Raw genomic sequence first — 12,949 nt, 5'->3', positions numbered from 1 at the left:
ACTAGACATGCATGTCTTCAGACTGATTTTACTTACGAAATTCTGGGATGCTTGGAGCAAGCTTAGGGTCTGTCATTTCTTTCATGGTTCTAATGAGCTGAATCCTTACTTGAAGTTTAGACAGGAGTAAAAAAGTGAGGAAGCCTTTGTGGAAAAGCATCAACATAATTTTCAGAGAAGACTTGCTTAATTTATTAAGTATTCCAAGCATACTTTATTGACAATTAAACTTGCGATAGCTTTAAAGTTCTGGAGGGACTGACCTCTGGTCTAGCTTCCATACAGAAAGAAACTCAAGGGTAAGAGATAAAGGACGATTTTAATCACTAGTGCTGTTACTTCAGCCCACTCCATACACAAGTCTTGTGGATTTGGGTGCTCAGTACCTCTAGAAGGCAGGCTGCTAGAGCAAAAAGACTATCTGAAGGAATTTGTGTTTATTTTGAAAGAGCAGGCAACAACAAAGGAACCAAATCAGGGAGGAAAAATAAGGCAACTGCTGCCAATATCAGCCACTAAATAGAGCCCTTCACTTACCTCAGTGCATCAAATTCTAAGATAGGCATTTCTGACTCCATCCATTCAGTTGAAAAGGGAAAGACCACACCAGGATAAGCAATGAAGAGTGGTCAAACACATAACTTAATGACAGTGTATAGAAGCCACTACAAAAAAGCTATGGGAGAACGAAGCATTTTGCGGTGCAGCTGAGTGGCTGATTTCTGTACCCAAGCCACCAATATTTTCCAAGCATGGACAGCTTTTCTTGAAATCAAAATAGAAAACACAAGTCCCACATACCACAAAAAAAAAAAAAAAAAAAAAGACAGTTTGGTAAAGAGATGGAACCAACTGAGTAAATCTGACTGCATGGCACTTTAGGAAAAGAACAGAAATAGCTGCAGCTATTAAAAGTGATATACAGCTGAAATCTTGCTGTGATTATGCTAAAAGTCAATCTGACTCCTTGAAAGAACTCTTAAATGGTTACTTGTTCCCCAGATAAAAGCTACTTCACATGTGCTTTCCTTCCTTAAAAATACTCTGAATGGAGTCACTTCTGAGTGTCAGATTTGTTCTTCTCACTGCCCTTTTGAGACATTTGGAAAAGAGCTGAGAAAGAGGAAATGAATAGATCAGGAAATAATCTATACTAGATCAAAATGTAGCCAAGGTAGTCATCTTTTCTTGTTGTTGCCATCCTTAGACTGAGTACAGGAAAGGAGAATTGATTAAGCTTTCCAAACAATGCAGAGTCCTTCAAATCAGGAAGTAACCTTCAATTTGGTTTATTTGCATGAAACTAAAATCTTTAGCTGTCTTTGCCTCTCTCCTCTCTTGAAGCCATGGATGTTTGAAGCTGAGGTCCAGATACCTCAACCAATTTTACTAATCCCTCTTCACTTCCAGAAGAAAGGAAATGGTTTTCAATATACTGAAGTCCACTGATTACTTCTTTCCCTTCTCTCTTCCATCTCTGGGTCAGCTCCATCCCAAAAGCTTTGAGTTATAGCAGCAGTGTTGTATCTGTGCTAACAGGCTTTGCTGAAAGGAAGGGCAGATTTCAACTAGACTCAGTCTGAGTTCTTATTTGCCTCAGTCAACCAGATATGTTGGAGCAAAGTTTCAGATACTTCTTCAGATCACTGGCTTAAAAAGCTTATATCAGTCCACTGGGAAATAGAAACAACATCATGGGCAGAGATCGTAGAATCATTGAAAATATTGCGTTGGAAGGGACCTTTAAAGGTCATCTAGTCCAACATCCCTGCAGTAAGCAGGACATCCACAAATACATCAGGGCTCCATCAAGCCTGACTTCGAATGTCTCCAGAGATGAGGCCTCCACCACCTTTCTGGGCAACCTGTTGTGGTGTTCCACCACCCTCATAGTAAAGAATATTTTCCCAATGACCAGTAGTACATAAACAATGAGCACTGCATTACAAATAATCCTCATAATGATGGGTGATGTGGATTTTTGTTTTCTCAGAGGCAAAGGACATTAAGGACATGCAAGTGCTTTCTAAGAAAGACAGTAAGACTGAGAATTATCATTGTCACTCAACCAACAGAACATGAATGTAAAAGGACAGCTCTGTGCTTTGCATAAATTGATGCAGAGCTGAGCTCACCTTGAGTCATATCACCAATAACCTGTGCCACACTAATTTTGTTGTTGTCACCCCCACCCAAACACAACCAACAGTAGCTGAGTGTGAACCACTGTTTAAAATTCTCCCACCAAACCAAGGAAGAGTCAATGTCATTTCCATGCCTTTGCTGGAATTCATTCCCTCTGTGGATACTGCCAAACCAACCCAACCAGAGATGACTCATCTGAAGGGCCTCATAAAATACTTCTGAAAGGCTTGGTTTTGCCTTTGGAATGCATTGAATTACACTAAGAGTTTGTGATGCTCCAGCATGGGGCAAGAGGACAACCCTGACTCTTCCCTACAAGGACATTCCCAGTCTGCACTCTGCAGTGTTAGCTGCATGCTCAATGTATTCCTGATGACCTAAGGAAAGCATGGAGCACTCATTCCTTTGGCAAATGAGATCACCCTTCCACTTTGACTTTGCTCCTGAGACAACATTTTTTTGCTTGCATAGGAAAACAAATGAACAAATTGCTCGCTCCCTCACTCTTCCTTCTTTTCCTATTTCTAACCTTGTGGTAAAGAGATGTATGATGAGCTGTGGAGGAAAAAATCTGCAGGAGTCCTAGCTAAAGGACTGTCAGCAAATCACTCAGTAAAGTAGAAATATAAAAACCCAAAGAAGGGCAAAACCTAAACAAGTAGAAGAAAAGAAATATTCCACAGGAGGAGAGAGTAGAAGCCAGTAGGAGTCAGCTATGTTTAGAAAGGATTTGGTGGATCCCATGGCAGTTCACATAAATTAACGAGCAAAGAAAACCACTTGGCTGATAGGAATTTCCCCCCCTTAATTTATGTTAATTAAAACTGAGTATTTGTAGCACAACATATTGTAGAGCTGTGAAAAGCTATTGGTCTGGTTATGACAATTTCAATGACCCTGAATAAGATTACAAAAAGTCATAGGAAGAGGCACATAAAATTAAGAAATCTCTTTTAAATCTGTACAATATACCAGGAAAGACAGAAAAACTTTATGGTTCCTAGCTTCAAGAAGTTACCAGATGTACACAAGAGGTATCTGAAGTTCTACCTGCTGAAGTTCAGCCAGTTCTTTAGCTCACACCCACAAATACTTCACAATCTATTTCTATTGAGGCTACCACAACCCCTGAGGTGGAATTTCTTTAAAGTTCCTCAGAAATTACTTCCTAAACCTATTTATTGATTTGGCATCTCAGAAGTAGCTTGCACAAATTCCTCAACAGTCACATCTGAAATGAGTTTCTAATCATCTGTATCTCACTCTCTGAGCCCAAAAATAGAAAGGCAAGTGTTATATTGGTCAGCACCACAGAATGTTTATTAAGACCAAGTGTTTATAGGCAGTCTTTGGAAAGGATATAGAAGTTCACTGGAAAAGTACACAACAGTACTGTCATGATGAGGTGTGATAAGGTGTGTGTTCACCTCCAGCTCCTGGGCTGGACTATTACAAGGTCATGTATCGCAGAATGAAAATTGGGCCCATCTCACAGAAGGCCTAAAGGAGTGACTGAATCAGGATGGAATAAGGGAATATTTCTCCTGCAAAATGGTAATACAAATGATACAGGGCTGACTAATAATACAGTTGGTTTCCACTAACTAACAGCATAAACTGATCTACAGAACTGAATTCCAGACTCTGAGCTATGGGGTTTTTTTCTTACTTTCCATCTGAGTCAGTCAGAACAAAACCTGTGTTCAAGACACTAAGTCTCATGCTTTTTCCTTCCCCGTTTAATCTCACATGGGTATCCTCATCTGATCTGAGATGCAGAAGAGCTTTCATACGTCAGAAGCCAAACAATGGTGGCTCAAAACCAGATATAACTCATAAAGGGCATATAGTGCAAATTATCTGTGAACGGTTTGACCAACACAATAAATACTTCTCATGGACAGAAGAACTTACTTCATTTAACTGAATGATGATGAATCTGGGATGCATGTGAGAGCACAGTGCCATGTGTGCCTCTCAATTCACAGGTCTTAAGTTGACAGTTGTAAAAAGGGGGGCATCCAACTTCATGGGAGATTTAGACAGAAGCTCAGTCAGGCTAAATCTCTGTCCACTATTTTGTCCTGTGTGTGTTTTTCTAGTGGAGAATGTAGCCTGTCTCAGTGCTCTCAGTTTAGTGAGTCATAACTCCCTTGTTGAAGTGTTCCTACTTCTAAAACCAGATAGAATTTTTAATCAATGGAGCACATTGTTATGTCTGTAGTCAATCCCTCCTTGCTGTATTCAGAAGGGCTACCCTGAATCTGGATATTAGCTTGCAAAATCACAGGATCGCAGGATGTTAGGAGTTGGAAGGGATCTCTGAGATTGAGTTCAACCTCCCTGCCAGAGCAGGTCACACAAGAATGCATCCAGACAGGGCTTGAAAGTCTCCAGAGAAGGAGACTCCACAACATCTCCGGGGAGCCTGGTCCAGTGCTGTGACCCTTACAGTAAAGAAGTTCTTCTGCATGTTGAAGTAGAACTTCCTGTGCTGTAGTTTACATCCGTTGCCCCTTGTCCTATCACAGCGCACAAGTGAGCAGAGGCTGTCTTCCTGACACCCAGCCCTCAGATATTTATAGACATTTATTACATACCCTCTCAGTCTTCTCTCCAGACTGAACAGCCCCAGGTCTCTTGGTCTTTCCTCATAAGGCAGTGCTGCAGTCTTGTAGCCCTATGTTGGACTCTCTTAAATAGATCCCTGTTCCTCTTGAACTGGGGAGCCCAGAACTGGATGCAATATTACACATGGGGCCTCAGCAGGGCAGAGCAGAGGGGAAGAAAAACCTCCCTCCATCTGCTGGACACACTCTTCTTAATGTACCCAAGGATGCCACTGGCCTTCTTGGTCACAAGGGCACATTGCTGTCCCAAATCAATATAGTTTCAGGATTATTCTTCCTGAAGATGCAGTGGACAACCTCTTCTCTTGGATATTTCATTTAAAACATTAAGCTGTATGGCCATCCTAGAAGAATCTGAACATGGGATCTGAGCTAAGGTCTTAAGCAGTCTAAAAGAACAGACAACTCTGCTGAATATATCCAGAAAAAGGCAAGTTCTCATTTCAAAGGTAATACACACACATAGAGATATATATGCACATAAATCCTGATGGCATGTTTGTTGTGCAGGCCTAGACTCCTTGTGAAGTTGTTTTGCAGTAGAGTAAATTAGAAAAACATGCCCAGAATTAAAGGTTACTTAATCGGGTTGAAGCAGTAACTTCAATTCCAGCAACTCCCTCCCACTATGTTACATCTGATAATGTCCCCAAGTCCAAACATAAACTTAGTTCAAAAAGATGTTTGGTCCTTGAATGTAAAACGACACTGAGCTTACACAATTAGCCAGGTAATACATATCCTTCCAAGAGAAGCAATTTTTACCGCAGAATAATCTGCATTTCACTAATCTCAGATTGTTACATTCTACGTCCTGAAACTTTTCCATATGGCTTTTGAATACCTCTGTCCTGTATTTAATTATCACAGAAGGATATTAATGAAGAGGTTGGAAATTTGGCCCAAGTCTTGTTCCACAGTTTGGGCAGTTTGATGGAGATAGAGCCAATGAGCAGAGTATTTTAGTTGATACAAGGCTGTGCCATTTCACATGCAAAAGCAGTAGCAAAAGAGGACTAAACAGACAGGATCACAGGATGTTAGGGGTTGGAAGGGACCTCTGGAGATCTTCCAGTCCAACCCCACTACCAGAACAGAACCATAGAATCTAGTGCAGATCACAGGAACACATCCAGACAGGGCTTGAAAGTCTCCTGAGGAGACTCCACAACCTCTCTGGGGAGCCTGCTCCAGTGCTCTGTGACCCTGTCCCTCTTAAACTGGGGAGCCCAGAACTGGATGCAATATTACATATGGGCCCTCAGTAGGGCAGAGTAGACCTCCAGAAATAAACCACCCAACTATTTCTGAATTGTCCAGAGGCTTCTAAAATAGTATGGTCATAATGTAGCACTGAGTGAAGCAAAACAAAACTGGTTTGCTAAAGTGAGGGCCAACCAGACAGAAACTGGTGGAGTAGTCCTTGTAAATGTAGACCTTTCCTATTAGGCTGTAAGACAGACATGTGCCCAGAAAGGCAAAGCCTTCTGCCCAATTTTCAAGGCAAAAGATGATACTGAGCAGAACCAAGGCAAGAGTAGGCAGCTTGGAGTGCAGAGGATGCGAGGAAGCTAACGTGGGTGGGAAAGCATATGTTGCTGCCTGGCTGAGGAAGTGGTACACCACAGTTACTTCATAAGTGCAAAGGCTTTATAAACTAAATCTCCTAGGGACTGTTTTAAATAGACAAAGAATGACACGCAGCCCTGACAGCCTTTCAGCATTGTTTGAGGAGGCTGCCTGCCTTCTGAAAACACTGGACTGTCGCTTGTACCTCTTCCAAAACCACCTATTTTTACCTCAAGCTCTTCATAGATGCACCATGTAGTAAACTGTTTTGTCTAGTGTGAAATTAATGGCTTCCTCAGTCTTACCTGACAATGGAAAACATATTCTGGTGTGGTTTTCTTGAACTTCATGTTCCATACCAAGGCTACCCCATCAGGCTCATGTGGAGCATCTTCATTATTGTTGTAAGATGCAACCATCAACTCAGGATACTGGAAAGGAAAAAAAAAAGCAAAAGCAAACTTAAACAAGATAGATGATGAAGAACCTATGCAAAATGAGATGAGACAGAAATAATCTGCACTAAATGTGCAATATCTGGTTTCAATTATAATACACTCTAGTCCCATTGTGCTATTCAGCTTCCTCTTGGTCTTATATCTTCCTTGTCCCTGGCATTCTTACAGCTCCTGCTCCTTGCTCTCTTTCAGTTACTCTCAGATACCAAAAAGGTTTTCTTCAGGGTGTTCATATAAAGAACCCAATGCAAGGCAGAGGAAAAATCCGAAAGCCTGAGTAATTCTAACATATTTACTTAACCATTTCCCCAGGGACAAACCCTTGTCTTAACTGATTTTGATACCCCATAGCACTGACAGGTTTCTCAGCATCCCTGAAAACGATTCTTTGTTATTTCATTCTTCACTCTTCCTATTCACTCACATGAAGAATCAACTTGAAAGCTCTTCTTCTAGCAAACAAAACATTTCCTTCACAGAAGCTCAATTTTGCAAGACGCTGAGGTCACCTTGCAAAGCGCAGGGTGACCTCCAATTCCACTGGCTCAGTAAGACTGATGTAACAAGCACTCTAAAATAAGATCCGTATTTTCTTGTACACTTCTTATCCAGTGGTGGATAGAAGTAGATATGGAGCAGACCTGTGTATTTGCTCTTTTTATACCTATCCACATCTAGCCACACACATGTAACACCTTACACGACAAATCACATTTTCAGCTTCTGTTCATGACCTTGTATGGTTGCAAAATACCGTAAGAAGTGACAACTTGCCCATAACACATCAATTTCTGCCTATGCCATTGCACCCACTCTCACATCTGAGACTAGGCACCTCTTTCCTTCTGAATAGTTGAAGTAAAGGAGTGGACCTTATTGAATGTCCAGAAAAAAACACCTAGCTTCTACAAACCAATGTACCAGCAGCCCAAGCTCAGCAAGATCCATACTAAACTAGGAATGCTTTCCCTCAAAATTTCTCAATGGTCTTTGAAAATTATTGCCACTTTTTGCTTTTCTCAGGTAAATGCAAGCCAAGCCATTCACCACTTTATAGGGGAACACTGCAGCTGGGCGATGTAAAGGAAGCAGGGCAAAGAAACTGCTAATAGTGCTGTTGGGAGCTGTGAATTTGGTCCAAACCAGGCATTTTAAAACTAAAAGGAAAAAAACACCACCCTTTATATCATTATCTGAACCTCTCTGCTCTCAAAATCCATTTGGAAGGAATAACACACACAGCTATAACTTTTGCCATCAGCGGCTGTTCTTTCCCACTTTATGTACACTTCTGTGGACAATACATCACTGGGCTGATGATATTTCTATTCAAAGTCATTGTTCCAAATGAGCCTGGCCCCACATGTGGGAGAACCAGCAATGACACATGGCTCCCATAGCTGCCTCTTCCCCATTTTAGGGTGGCTCTGACTGGGTTGTAGCTGCATCCTGGCAGACTCTGGCTGCTTGAACACCTTGTAAGAGCAATTTAGCACCCAAATCACACTTGCATGGGATTTAGAGAATGCAGCAAACTACCTACCTATTCTCTCTCCTCAACAACACTTTGGGACATGGTTTAATGGCTGTGTTGGTCTTGAATTGATGATTGGACTCAATGACCTTAAAAGTCTTTTCCAACCAAAACAATTCTATGAATCTGTGAACAGAGGGAGTCTTGAGGGTGGTTTAATCCCACACCTGATACACCACCTCTGTGTGGACACAGCTGTGCCAACCTGCCCTCCACTGCTCTCACTCCCGCAGCAGAGATTACAACCACTTCTGAACAGTGAGCTCAGCTGCCCCTTTGAACCTTTTCATCCCACACTGGCCCAGGTCCAACAACACTAGGCACAGTAGGCTCTTGCCAGGGCACTTGATTTTGGCTGAACAGGTTCAGTACAATTTGCACAAGCAGCTGAGTCCACTGTCATGAAGGAGCAGACACCTTGGCAGACAGAAGCGACCAGCCCTTCCACCAGCATGATTGCAGACAGCTAGGGTGTGTGCCCAGGTCTGAAGCACCAGCTTAGAGACACTTTGGGGCTGGTTCACACTCCTGGGAAATTTAGCAAGCATGTTCTTGTTGGCAGCATGTCTGGCCATAAACAAACACTGACTCAAACCTTTCTGGTCCACGCATAGGCACTGCAATCACAGTTTCTGTATGTGACTGGAAATACAGCTTGAAGTTTACACAGATGCTGGGGTCATACCTAACTGGGCACCCATATTATGAGGCTTTTTGACTCTTAAAAAAGCAGAGCTGAATGCAGCACCCTAAATCCACGCTGGGATTGCACACTCACTGCTTCATTCTGTCTTGCATTTACAGAGTTTTGCTCCTTCCCAGGTGCCCAGCTATCCTGAGAACAATGTGGAAATGGTTCTGTGGGAAACAACATTCAAGGCTGCTGCCTGAGAGTCCAGAGACAGGCCAGTATCCCTGAGACTGTGGTGTTCTTGGCTTTAGGTGAGCTAAGTTACCTCCTCATGGATAGAGCAAGGTGATCCCGCTCTGTCTCTCTGTTTATACTCAGTCTGTTGGGTCTTTCCCTTAGATCCTTGATGAAGCATCTAAGTCGTTTTCCCTTTGCTCTGCAAAAGAATCAAGGGCTAATGGGTTAGCTTTAATGGTATGAATGATCCCACATGTTTGGGACTGTATTTTACATGCAACTGGGAACAGAATAATTTATTTAATCAATGCATCAAGGTCCTTTGTTTGATTAAGCTTCTATTTGCCTCCAGGCTGTTTTGCAGCAACACTTTTATCATGGAAAATTGGGCAATGTGTTCTGCAGTTCCCAGGAGCATTCAAGCTGTCCTTTGGCATAGTGGACACTGCCATGTCCTGGAGCATGGGTGAGAAGCAGAGCTAGTGGTTATGGGAAATACCTCCATCCAGTTCCAGCTCCTGCCCCAGGATACACCTCAAAGCAGGCAAGAGAGGAGGCAAGTCCCTCCTCCCAGGCTACTGTGGGGCAGTGTCCAGAAGCCCCTGGGCATGGGGACACTACTGGGGTGGAGAAGCCCAAGCCAGGGTGCCAGGGAGATGAGTGTGAGGAGTTAACAGAGAGGAAGGCAGGAGGGGCCACCCTGGAACAAAGAGGTGGGAAACAGAACATGCCTGGGAGCCCCAGGGGCTGAGCAATTACATTTGGCAGTGCTCTTCTGAGGCAGCTTTTTTTCATGCTGCCCTGGGAATACAGTAAGAGCTGCCTGTTAGGAAAATATCAGATAAGAATTCCATGTAATTTCCAGCCCCTGAACAAGTGAACAACATAAGATAAGTGTTTCCTCAGGCTTATATTTGATTTCTGTGGAAATCCATATGTGCTTAAAGGCCACCCACATCACACCAGTGCATACCTGTTGTTAAGCTGACATTTGGTATGAAAGTAAAGGGATAAAGCCTTACACACGGGGCGTGAGCTGGATATTACAAGAAGCCTCTCTGTAGCTGGCTGTTGTGCATCACATCTGGTTGGACAACCAGACCTGTACAGCGTACCAGAAACACTCAGTGGAACCCTCCAATTCCTCTCCTCCTTGCTTGCCTGCCAGCTTACCTGAGAAGTACCTGGAGGGATGGAAGCAGCCCTACTGCCATTCCAAGGGGAAGGAGAGAAGGATGGGTGTCAGAGTCACTGTGCTCCTCACCCACTGCTGCTCTCCAGCCCCCATACACCATCTGTGGACTTGGCCCGATGTGTCTACCTGCACATCTAACATGGTACAGGAGGAGCAGCTTCTTCTAAGGTTAGGTTATGCAAAGCTTGCTCTCAGCAGTGGGCTGAGCTACTTATGCAGCATCTTTGCTACCCACAGAAGGCTGCATCAGGACTCTGGACACCACAGAAGCAGAATTGTTTTGGTTGGAAGAGACCTTTAAAATCATCAAGTCCTACCATTCTCTAACTCTACCAAGGCTAAACCACGTCCCTCAGTTCCACACCTCTGCCCCTTTTCAACACCCCCAGGGATGGGGATTCAACCATCTTCCTGAGGAGCTCTAAGAACCCTTCAGTGAAGAAGTTTCTTCTCATATTCAACCTAGATGTTCCCTGGCACTACTTGAGGCCAACCCAAATGTCCCCTGGCACTACTTGAGGCTATTTCCTCTCTTCCTGACATTTTTTATTATGGGAGAAGGGACCAATCTCCACCTGATTCCAACCCCCTTTCAGAGAGTTGTAGAGAGCAATGAGGTCTCCCCTCAACCTCCTCTTCTCCAAACTAAACACTCCCAGTTCCCTCAGCTGCTCCTCACCAGACCTGTTCTTCAGGGCATGTCTGAGGCTGGCTTTGGGGCCAACTATACAGGCTGGCTCACATTAACACTTTCCAAGTCTATGTCCTCCTGCAGAGACTTCGTTGTATCTGTATAGTGGACCACGGAGTAGAGTCTCCTTGGTTTCCTCCACAGGGAAACCAGCTGCTTTGCTCCAGGCTGGAACAGAGGAACAGGCTAACAGGGATGAAGCAGAGAGGATGAGAGGGGCTGGAGAGAAACTGACACTGAATGAATTTGACAGAACCTGTGATGATGATGATGATGATGTGTGTACACTAATCCCAGCTCTCCAACCAAGTAATTAATTAACCTGGTTTCTGTGCTTTGCTGATGTGGCTGTATTGGTTTGGGGAAGCTTAAGCGGCTCTACCATCAGTTTTATTCAGCAATATGACATTGCTTTGTGGTGCACAGAACCTGGATATGTTCCAGACACGCTGCTTCAGTGTATCCCCAGGCCAGCTGTAGCCCTCTTCCACTGCTGGAAGAGAGGACCAGCGTTTTTCAAAAGACTTCTTTTCAATCTTGTCAAGCTGTTCAGATACTTCCACATTCTGAGTTTCAACATATTAGAAAAAAAACCATTTTATCTCTCACTTTTCTTATTTATTTATTTAATCTATTATTATGTCTAACTATTTATTAAGTCATTTGCTATATAATTAATAAATTATTTTAATTGCTTTAATTTCAAATCTTTTGCCCTCAGAAAATTTCCAGGCGCTGAAGGAAGGGAAGGAGAAGGCCTTAGTATACAAGGTAAAGATTTCTTCATCTCAGCAGGCTTGTTAACCTATGCATTTAATACCAGACTCTGGTTTGGAAAACAAAGTAACATAAAAAATAAATAAATAAAGGACATCTTCATTACTGCCCATTACTCTTCTTTGTGAAGAAACATGCATTCAGTATATGCAATCACAGAATCAGTAAGGTTGGAAAAGAGTTCAATAACCTTACACTCTGCAGAATGAAGAGCAAACTGAGGCTGGTCTTATTTTTTTGGGGGGGAGAAGTTGGAAGGGATGTAGAAGTATCTCCCAGCTTCACTTCTTACCTGAAGAGACCAGTCCATACAGGTGACGACACGATGCTTTGACCAGTGCTCATCATAAAACTGACGATTAAAGGAAAGGTTGGCTCCTGCTTGAACATCTCTGTGTGGATTCAAACAAAGTGACAGTTTGTAAGTATCAGGGTTTGAATGCTTTGAAAAGCAATGTAAAGGTTTCTGAGTACCTCTCAAACCTCTGCCTAGCCTCGGGAAGTCTGCCACTTTGATTTAATTGCTCTCACTGAACTGTTTTCACAGAATCATAGCATGGTTTAGGTTGGAAGGGACCTTAAAGATCATCTGGCTTCAGCCTTCCTGCCCCTTGCTGATCTGATAATGAATCTGCATCAAGAAACACATTTTACAAATTTTCCTGACTCTTCTGGGTAGCTGACCCTCTCAGCCACCTGAGAACTGAACCTGGCTCTGGCATTCAGCTCTGCTTTTCCTGAATCTTCACCTCCAAGCTATAACTCTTACATTGGATTCCTGAAAACTTTAAGTGGCAGCACCTCCTCCCAGGGATGGAGGTGGTGGATGTCTTCTAGCAGCATGAGGATGGGCTGAAGCTCAGTGGTGGCCCAGCACCACCACACTGATGCATTTAGCTGCTCACAAGGAGTATGCTGTAGAGTACCCTCCAGTAAGTAACTTCAGAGCAACACAGCCACTGATATGCCACAAAGCTTCAACAGATGTGCATCTGTTGAAATATAAATACTCCCTCTCCTCCTAACATCATCTACTCCCCTATCAGTTGCTGAATACACAACCTGTCACCTCTTGCCTTATG

At 43.2% G+C, this 12,949-nt stretch overlaps 1 protein-coding gene across 8 annotated transcripts in view; it reads right to left on the bottom strand.

The window, feature by feature from the left end:
* DYNC1I1 (dynein cytoplasmic 1 intermediate chain 1) overlaps positions 1 to 12,949 on the bottom strand; it is a 197,982-nt gene that overhangs the window by 63,237 nt on the left and 121,796 nt on the right. For all 8 annotated transcript variants that reach the window (XM_054161107.1, XM_054161105.1, XM_009907545.2 and 5 more), the window contains 2 exons: positions 12,160 to 12,259; positions 6,650 to 6,775 (listed from right to left, as the gene is read on the bottom strand). In XM_054161107.1, the coding sequence (XP_054017082.1) occupies positions 6,650 to 6,775; positions 12,160 to 12,259 (226 nt within the window). The remainder of the gene's footprint in view (positions 1 to 6,649; positions 6,776 to 12,159; positions 12,260 to 12,949) is intronic.

Source organism: Dryobates pubescens, chromosome 4, assembly GCF_014839835.1.
Source record: "Dryobates pubescens isolate bDryPub1 chromosome 4, bDryPub1.pri, whole genome shotgun sequence".
Lineage (NCBI taxonomy): Eukaryota > Metazoa > Chordata > Aves > Piciformes > Picidae > Dryobates > Dryobates pubescens.
Note: the sequence above shows the minus strand (reverse complement) of the source record. Positions and strands in the feature narration are given on the sequence as shown.